The sequence below is a fragment of the Thunnus thynnus genome, chromosome 5 (genome assembly GCF_963924715.1).
Source record: "Thunnus thynnus chromosome 5, fThuThy2.1, whole genome shotgun sequence".
NCBI lineage: Eukaryota > Metazoa > Chordata > Actinopteri > Scombriformes > Scombridae > Thunnus > Thunnus thynnus.
In genome coordinates, this window is record NC_089521.1 from 29,931,870 (window position 1) to 29,942,180 (window position 10,311).

Sequence of the window (10,311 nt, forward strand, 5' to 3'; positions counted from 1 at the left end):
ATTTGATTAACTCAGACAGCTGAAGCCTCATATTATCTTCAGATAAACTTTTAAACACATCTTTTCTCAAAACAAGGACTGTGGATTTTGTCCCCCATCACTTACATTATAAGCAAATTTGGAGATAATCCTCTAATGGTCAGTATGAAGAGGAGGAATGATTACAGCAAGAAAAACCTGTTTCAGTGTTCATATTGGCACCTGACTACTGTTTTAAGACAGACTTGAAAAATTGTGAACGTGTCCTTTAATACAGTGTCTTGTGATAAAATACAGCAAAGTTTTCTGATACACATAAAATAAGACTGTTTTCCATTATTCTCCAGATTTTACCACTTAACACTGTGAAGTTGTTTTTGTTTTTGTCAGTTGGGTCAGTCTGTTGCATCAGTGAGAGTTAACTGGTAACATAATGTAGGACAAACCGAGACAATGTTGCTATGGTTACCTGCAGTTCAATAAACTTTGTTCATTGATGTAGAGCGCTAGTTAAACAGGCTGGAACTGTGTCTGTGGTGACACCTGCAAAGCGATCAGAAACACGTTCCCTCCACGGTTTAATATGCATCCACGTACATTAATTTTTCTGACTGATGGATAGGCTGAAAAGAAAATCAAAATTTCTATTACCAAATCAGACCTATAAAAATGACCAAACATCAGGTTTATTCCAGCTGTATAAAGTTTACCGGGTGTAATTTCACCTGTGACTTCAGGGTCATTGATGTTCACCGAGCTCTGTGAGTTTACACCACAGTGGGCAGCGGCTCGATTCACTTTCAAGTCAGAAACACATGCTGTGTGATTGTCTTATAAAAAAACATGCAAACTGAGGATTTTACTTAGATAACTTTCTTGAAACCCTCTATTAAGATGTGAAGATTTAACGTTTCAATGATGACCGAAAGAGTGTTGAAACCTTGATGGTTTATTGTTGGTCGAAACTGAAAAAACAAACCAGAGAGGAAGGGGAAAAAGTCTAACTTCCTAGAGAGAGAGAGAAAGAGAGAGAGGGAGAGAGAGAGAGGGAGAGAGCAAGAGCGTGAAGCAAGAGGCCTGTATAAAATAAGGCTATCATTACTAATGATTTAGGATGGGATCATGCCCCGTAGGGCCCCAGCTGTCGCCTGTTAAATTCCTTCCAGTAAACGGGATGAGTTGAGGCTCAGCCTGGGAAGGGACAGCATAAGTGTCTTATTGTCTTAACCTTTCAAAATAGAGGCAATGATCTTTCACAAACGGACGTCCCAGAGGTTTCCATCGCCAGCGGAACGGCACTCCGGGTAATGCGAGCCAGCCTGTCATGCCTCTAGAGCCGCGTTCATAAACCTAAACGACGGCCGTCTGCGATCGGTTTCGGTCTCTGTCAGGAAGCTGAGCCACGAAAACGATGTTCGGTTCAGTTCTGTGAATTTTTTGCTCTCCGGTCGTACGAGAAGCTATGAGATCTTCACAGCGGAGCAGGTTGCAGAGAGCAAAAACTAACAAGAGAGAGGTTCAGGAGACTCAGCTGGAGCCAGGACAAGAAAGGAAAAAAGAAACGGCCACTGTTGACTTGATATCTGCCTCTCAGATCTCCTGTAAAGCCTGGTCTCAGCCAATCTCAGCTTTCCCACAAACATGAAAGAGACCTTTTTTTTTTTTTCTTTTTTTTTTTTATTATCCGTTGTGAAAAGCTGGCACGGTCACAAACCCGAAAGAGACCCCTCATACACAAAAAAAAAAAAAACAGGAGAAAAAGTGAGCTGTGAATTTTCACACTACTACAGTGGAGTTCTTTCCTTACACAAAGCCCAGGGAGGGATGTTTTCTGTGCCAGCGTCGGTTTGTTGGGCCGCACCATCACAGATAGTTCTGATTTAACTAGAAGCTTCACCGTAGCCAGACACCTGTCGCCTGAATTCATAAATTGGCTTGTTTAGTGTCAGACTCCTCTTCCTATCTCAGCCCAGCGGGATAAATCCCTCCAGCTGACACCTGAATGCCTCATGAAGCCTCTTTCCTTTCCCATGCCCCCCTCCCTCAACCCCCCCCCCACCCCCCACCCCCACCCTGCCCCCCCGCCAAGAAGTCAAAGACCGTGGCTGTGTGGTACCAGAATGAATGTATGAATGTGAAATTAATCAGTGTAAAAATAGCAGATTTGCAAGACAGAAAACACTTCCCTGTTGCCATGTAAACACATCAAAAATGAATTTTTCTCTTGTTTTAACTTCAGTTGAATGATGACCGTGCATTGAACAAATTTCTACCTGCCTTTGAAATCTTTTTTCGAGCCTGTCGGGGGGGGGGGGGGGGGGGATGCATGTTATTGTTAACATGAACAATGGGTATGTAACATTTTTCAGCCCATAACATGCTCTTTGTAACCAATACATGCAGCAACACAAAGGACATTCTTCTCTCACATAGGACAGTGGCGGAGTTTAATTACAAGTTACAGGTTTTCAAGTACTGTACTTAGTGCAGCTTTATACTCCTTTATACTCACTTTACACTATAATTCAGTGACGTTTATCTGACCTCGTCACAAGTCACTTTGCAGATTAAGATTTTACACACAAAACATATGATGAGACCTTAAAATATGATACTTTCTTGCATATTATACCACTTAATAGTGTGTAAAATTGTTAAAATTCGCTCCGCTTAAACTAAAACAGTGCAATGCTACATACACATTAATGCATCTATAATAATTATCCAGTAATATGATATTAAATGCTTTTTTGACATTTTCTACTGTTGACTATTTATACTTTTGACACTTTAACCACATTTAGCTAATAATACTTGAGTGTGTGGGACAATTTTGTTGTTTAAAATGTTTTATGTAATGTTAAAGTCTGTGAAAACATCAATAAATGGAGTCATCTAGTAGTTGTTTTTTTTATGGGCAGAAAATACAATGGCATTAATATGAGTTAATTTGAAACATAACAGTAACTAAGATAAACACGATCATGATAGGACGTCATTCCAACTCTGGAAATCTGGTCATCACTTTGCTGTGGTTTTACAGCATGGGCTCAGATCCAACTTCCTCATTTAAATGAAAGTTTCAAAATGCCAAATAATGAATTACATCTGAGAGATTTTGTAGTTTTTGGACTTAGTAATGCAGAAAATATCATTTAACTGATTGCAGTCCGCCGAAGTTCATTTGCACAATTGTTAAACATGACAGCAAAGTCTTGAGAAAACAAACAGATGGCACACATTCATACGAAAAGGACAAGATGCAAAACACATTACAGCGCAGTTCGGAAAAAAACAGGCATAAAAGAAGAAAAGAATGAAATTTACACCTAAAACATCAAGATAACAAGCAAAGACACAGCTGAACCGGAGACCTCAAATCCAGAGTAAATGATAACACAACACAGCGCAGCGTGGTAGGAAAACAGCGTAAAACTGCCGCCGATATAAATCATTCTAGATTTGACAAGCACTTTTGTACGTGGGAGCTCCGTTATGACTTGGCTTTTTCGCAGGCTGTTACACTAATGATCCTTCTGGGACGGCGGAGGTTTTCGGGATCGCTGGTTCTCTCATCACCCCCACAGTAAAGCTCACGACCCGCTCGCTGCCCGGCTCTCCCAGCCCGATTGTATTTACAGCTGCTCCCAACCTACAGCCCTTCACCTCCTCTCCCTTTAAATAAGAGGAGACATTGGCTGAACAATGAAACTGACTGAGGTTTCCACTAATTCACAGGATATTTTTCCTTTCGCCGCACCCCTGGGAGACGGGGTAGAAGGGGGGCGGTGCGGGGGTTTACCCTCCGGACTTGCTGTAGTTGCTCCTTATTGGTGTGTGGAGGAGGAAGGTTAATTGGATTGCTTTTGTTAGGTGACCCAGTGTTACTCTCACGCACATATATTTACGTTTTATATGCATGCATCTGTGTCTCTGTATGTGCTGGCGTTCGAGCCTTTGTGGATGCGTGTACATTTGTGTGTTTTTATGTGTGCGTGCGTCCATCTGCGCTCTTACAGCTCGCTAGGGAGTCAGATTGGGAAGTGCATGAGGAAGTTTCAGCAACACTTCAACAGAGCTGCTGCTACTGCAGTCGGAGCAACACTCTGGGGGGTCAGATTTCAATCAAAATCTCAGAAGTCAGATTTCAACCAGTTTGGCTTTTTGTTTTTGTTTTTTTTTGGAGGATTACAATCTGAACACACTGTATTGTGCCTCTGCTTCTGCTTCTGCTTCTGCGTCCACATTTCTTTTTATTCAGTAGTCCACACAAAGGCACAAAGGCAAAACAACCATCCAATTATATTTTACAAAATGAAAACCGAAATTAACAACCAGAGCTTAAAGTATCCCTGTAAAATTTTAAATATTCATGATATAGCTGACAGTGAAGTTAGGAAAAAACATCCATATCTAGAGTTTGACATGCAGAAACCATCTTGTGCTTGTGGTTTGATCAGATGTGAAATTCTGCCAAGATAGGCAAACGGATATCTCTATTTCAAATTACCAAAATTGTTCTAAGACAATAGTGTGTTCATGTAGGACTTTATCTCTCACGCAAGAAATCCGACTTGGGAAATAGGTTCTCTGAGTCTTTAAGGCTTCAAAAATAGTATTTAAGAAAGTTGCTAAAGAAGAAAACTTCACTGCACACAGAATTTTGTACATCTAAGTTTGATATATTCTGCTACAACAAGAGAAGATTGTTCAGAGACCACAATGACATGCAACACAAGGGTCACGCAACCAAAGAGCAGCCAGAGCTTTGTTAGCTAGGCTGCTTGCACGTCAAAGCTCGTCCTGCACAAGTATTTTTTGTAAAAGAGTCTATTAAATGGCAACATAAGCCCCCACTCACTAAACAACAGCGTGAAGGTGGCGTTTGTTGCGTTCAAAGGTTACGAGATGCACATTGATCTGAACACTTTTTTTCCACCTCCTGTCGTCATGCTGTATCGACTCAAGGACACATCTATCTTTGTAGCCCCAAAGATAAACACTCATTATCATTGGCTGTTACCACAGTGCAAATATCAACATTGATCTGTCACTGCGCAGCCAAACGAGTCTGGTTTGTTCCGAGCGCACCTGTCTAGGAGAGGAATATTCATTCATTCAACCTTTATTTAAACTCGAAGATCACTGAGGGCGTGCCTTCATTTACAACGATGTCGAGTGTCAGGAAACACAGGTTATAAACAGTTGCATTAAAGAGCAGAGTAGTTTGTAATCATGGTTTTAAATTGACCTACAGGTACAATTGTGTCATGTTTCAATGTATGCAAAGTGTTCCAGGTGTGTGCAGCACAGGAACTAGAAGCAGTTTTTCCAAATTCAGTGTTTGCACACAGGACCTCGAGTATTAGCCAATTGCTTGAGTGAATGAGTTGAATATTGACTATAGGACCAGTTCAATAAGGAAGAAATATATGACGCAAAGTAACCATTAAGGAACCAATGCCCATTACGTCTCACTGTTAGAGATGACACAACCTTTTCATACAGAACGCAATAATGTACGTTTATTTCTGAGTTTTCTAAAAAAAATAAAAGCCCAGGCTTTGTCCCTTGCCTTGAACATCACATCACATCACCATCACAATCTCCACAATCAGAAAACACATCTTGCTTTTCTACTGGCATCATCTTTAACCACAGAAATATGTCAACTTAATTCTGGAGTCTAGACATGAATTAAAAAATGACTGCTGTGATCCAAAAAAAAATTAACTGGCATGTTGACAGGCAGAAATTGGGATAACCGATTATTTTATAATCACAATTTGCCTCTTTAGTGCTTCTGTTGCTTTTTCTTGTCAATTTAAATCAACAACAGCTTTCCGATTAGTGCACCCATTTATTTCTCATACCCTTTTTAGTCGGTGTCTATTGATTTTTGTGTTTCTGGGAATGTTGCCCTTTTCAGATCCGTATCCCAGTAACACCCCCATTTGAATGCCTTTCCCTTAAAAGACTGCGCCCTCCCCAAATTTCCTTCCACTTGCTGTTTATAAAGCTGTGTATGGCTCAGTGACTTTACGACTTACTACACAGTGTTTCCAACTCGTTGCTGCTGTCGAATTTCAAGCCTTCATCAAAAGCTTCATTTGAGTGGGATGGTGCAAAGACATATACTGTAACGGCACAACCACCACAGTTCAGTGCAGATATTTACAGTGAGTTTATTTCCCATAGCTTTTAAATTAACCATCTCTAATTGCCCTCTAAAAGCCAACAAGTCTGATGCTGATATTTGTGTATTTGGTTAAAGATTGATGCTAGATGTTCAGGTATAGAAGATGCATGACTGGAGGAAATGAAACTATGCTGACTTTAGAAACCTTGCCAGTTAACACCAAAGTGCTGTGTTAGCGTAGCATTGTTGACATTCACCCAACAAATACTAAATTTATGTCCTGACTTACCATTACTTGATCTTCCAGACCACCAACCGATCTGTCACCACACAACTGCACAGAGCTTTTTTTCATCTCCATTGATTCTCTGTAAATGTATATTTACAACCATGTAAGTTGTTCTGCACAGATGTAGAATTATGCCTCGTCCAAAAAACTCTATTCCCATTGTGGTTTTAGTTTTCCCTGTCTCACATTAGAAGGACTTCTTACTGCCAGGGAAGCTGCTTTGAGCCAAAGTCAACTAAATTTGAGAATGTTTCTGACTAATCATTTAAAAAGCTACTTAACTACTTGCTGGTATCCAGCTGGAGATGTTTAGCTCACCGCTTACACTTGATTGGTTCTTACTTGACCTTTACCATACTTCCTCCTCTGCACAGGTTCACAGTGGATTTCTGTTATGTGAGTCTCTGGATTTGTGCCACCCAACAATGCATGCTGTAATTCTCCTAATAACTGCACACGGTAAAAAAAAAAAAAACATTACACAAAATAAATGAGCAAACTAGGACACAAAGTCCAGCTTTCAAAGAGATGCTCTTCTTGAGCAGCCAATAAAAGGCCAAAAAACTTTCACATTCATATAAGGTTTAAATTTTTGCCATGAAAACACACAGAGACACCAACCTCAGTCTCTATCCCAGCTAGATACTCACATTCACTGGAAACATGATGAAACTTTGCCACACCTCAATAAAAAGGACTTAAGGCGTTGGGTGTTTCTATTTTCCATGCTTTCTGTCTCTCACTCAGGGGTCTTAATGAGCACAATAGCAAGGAGGCCTACCTGGGCTGAATCCAACATGGTATAAAATCTGTTTTGCCCTCAGGCCACATGTGTAAACACCACAGCGTCTGAAAACAGGGGGTGTCTCATATATCATGTATAAAAGAAGCTGCCAAATTGAGGATTACTGCATAGCTGTACTGTACCAATGAGTAAAGACCAAAAGGGAGCTGCCATTAGAAGGAGTAGAAGGGAAGTTTAATATTTATGTGTTATGCATATAATGTACTTTAAAGGACCAAAATGTCCTGAAAAACATTACAACATGCACAACAATCTTTACTTCCCCATGGGACTATTTTAGATTTAAGATTGGGTTTATGTAACTAGCCTTAGGGTCAGGTTATGTTGGAAAAGAACTAGTTCAAACAATGTGTTGACCCTGTGGGGTGAAAAGTTGGCAATCAGAGCGGGCTGATAGACAATAATTGTTGAAATATGGTGATAAGAAAGAATTTCCAGACTGTATCTTCTGGAAGGCATTCATTGTGTTGCACTCAGTTTTACACATGAAAAGTGACTAAAAATAGTCGTGTAAAGAATGAGGAAAGAGCACTCAAGGAAGAATTTCAAACCTTTACGCACCTGGCCGATTGTTGCATGAAGTGGACGTGAAAGTCAGATTGTTAGTTTCAAAGAGAAATTTTCAAGTCATTGGAAAGGTGTGGTGGTTTCCGAAGCTGTTCCACCATCCAACAAACGCTTGGAGTATACTGACCTCTTTAGGTCAGGGTGGAGATTAATGTTCAGTATATGGCAGGGAGGGCAGTTTTTAGGGAACAGTGTGATTTCACAATGATAGTTTATTGTTTATTGTGAAGAGGATCCCCATTAGCTTCCACTGACATGGTTGCTAGTCTCCCTGGGGTCTGTCAGATGTTAGATGTTTACATTACACCATATTTACTAATATATATTTTACTCACACTTTGAAACTTTTTGGATTAGAAATGTTTTTGTTGTAGGTTGGTAAAAGGTTCCAGTCTTGATAGTTTAGTCTAAATCCAATTTGAATAAAAGTTTGTTAATGTGATCTTTTCATCTGAATTCAGGTGCATTCTAGGAAATTGTACCTGGATCCACCTGAAAAAGGTATTTCTGGCATTGGTTCCAGTCCAGCTGTGGTATATGGTTCAGTTTGTGTGCAGTTAAAATGTAGTATGTGCCCCCTAAAGAAGAAAATTGATGGGCGATCGTGCCTCCTTCAGTTGTGATTTGACCAAATTGCTATCGAACTGCCCTCCTTACATCAAAACATGTGTCAACATCATCATTTCCCAATAAGAATTGTTAAAACCTGCACTTTAATGACAAATGTCCTTTAACATACCACTGATTGGAACCATAGACTTTAAAAAATATGAATGTAACCAGCTTGACATCACCCATTGGTTTCTGAAGAGCTGTTGTGAAGCCATCTTGGCAGTGCCTGACTCCACCTAACTCCTGACTAATCCAAAACGGGCCAAGAGGTGGAGCTGAGGCGGGCCTAATGAAACCCAGTTGCTCAAACAACAACCTGTCACTCAAAGTGTCCACATCCTTAATTATGCATAACTTTGAACTGGCGTTTTAACATGAGGGTCTATGGGGATTGGCTCACTTGGAGCCAGCCTCAAGTGGCCATTTGAGGAACTGCAGTTTTTTGGCACTTCCGCATTGGCTTCATTTTTCAGCCCAGGAGGTTGCCGCTTGATTGGAACAACAGTGTACATGAGTGAAAGCAGCCCAGCAGGGTTAAGCAGACAGTCAAACTCAAAATGAAGCCAGTAAAAACAATCTTAATGTTTGTGTGTGAACTAAATGCAGCTCTCATTTCTGAAAATCTGAATTTACATGTACATGTGTGTGAATCTGCAGCTTAGACGTACTATATTTTTAATCTGTATGTCTTTTGTTTGTCTGTGTTCCCAATCGTCTTCCTCTTCCAGAGTTGTGTGTACGGGGAGAACCGGACATCCATCCAATGCACCACACCATCTCTGGCCAAACTGGCCCTTCCACCGCCGGTGGTCACCAAGGTGGCGTTCGTCCTGGACGGCTACTCCACAGAACAATGGGATCTGATCTACGTGGAAGACCCCCTTTTCCAGGACCCGAAGCTTACATCCAAGGACAACAAAAGCATCGTGGAGCTGAAGGTGAGAAAGCGTCTATAGTAAACTATTTCAACATCACTCTTCTACTGTCAGCTTCTCACTGTTCTCTTTCTTAATATTACAACTAATTTCAGGCTCTCTCAGCTTCAAACTGCCAAACAGTAGATGTCAGCAAAGGTCAAAGGTCTGCCACAGATCAACAGACCTTGCTAAATATTTAAAGAAAAATTTTTTCCTAAAGAGTCTTGCTTAAGAGGACTCAAAATCATGTTTATAGAAGCAAGAGCAGGAGAGGTGTAGAAATACAGCATTGCAACATCTCAGCAATTATACAACACTGCTACAGGTCTGCAGAGATTCATTTGCGGCGTTTGATTCACAAAATCAAGAAACTCCACAGATTTGTTATATTTTTACAATGTAAACAGTTAGACATTTCATTTTAATCCAGAGCTGTTGTTTATAGAACTTCACTGAATGAGATAAAATTGAACCAAGTCGATGTTCATTCTGCACTAAACCTCCTGATCCAAACACACACATTCACACGTACAACACATCTATGGCCCAGGTCAAATGGGGAAGGAAACAATACTGAAAGAAAAACAGGAAATGGAGTCTGTTTCCCATCGTTTACAGCAACCAACCCCAACCTTCCCAATCCCTCCACCATTGCTATACCTCTCTATGTATTCTCTCAGTCGACTTGCATTGTTCTGGCTGCCGAGGTCAAAGCTCTTGACATATTAATGCTGCTTTTCAAACAACCCACGACAGTCCCTAGAGCCTGTTTTACAAACACAATGAAATACATATTTCTCCTAGTTTTTTTCTTTCATTTTTTTGTTGACTGCAGCTCGACGGTTTGTGGCAGCTGTGCCGAAGCGTTCGCAGGGGATCCTAGCTGTTTCTTTCTTTTTTTTCTTTCACTCTTTTCCCAGACGTGACCTTGGCCCCGCTTGCTAAATCCACCATCAACCCAACCTCTATCCCCTCTTCATCCCCTCCCTTTAGCCCAGACAAA

The 10,311-nt window shown here is 40.7% G+C and overlaps 1 protein-coding gene across 1 annotated transcript in view; it reads left to right on the top strand.

Moving 5' to 3' along the window:
• The window catches only part of met (MET proto-oncogene, receptor tyrosine kinase), a 77,199-nt gene that overhangs the window by 45,437 nt on the left and 21,451 nt on the right, over nucleotides 1-10,311 (top strand). The window contains exon 11 of the mRNA XM_067590630.1: nucleotides 9,120-9,329. Coding sequence (XP_067446731.1) covers nucleotides 9,120-9,329 — 210 coding nt within the window. The remainder of the gene's footprint in view (nucleotides 1-9,119; nucleotides 9,330-10,311) is intronic.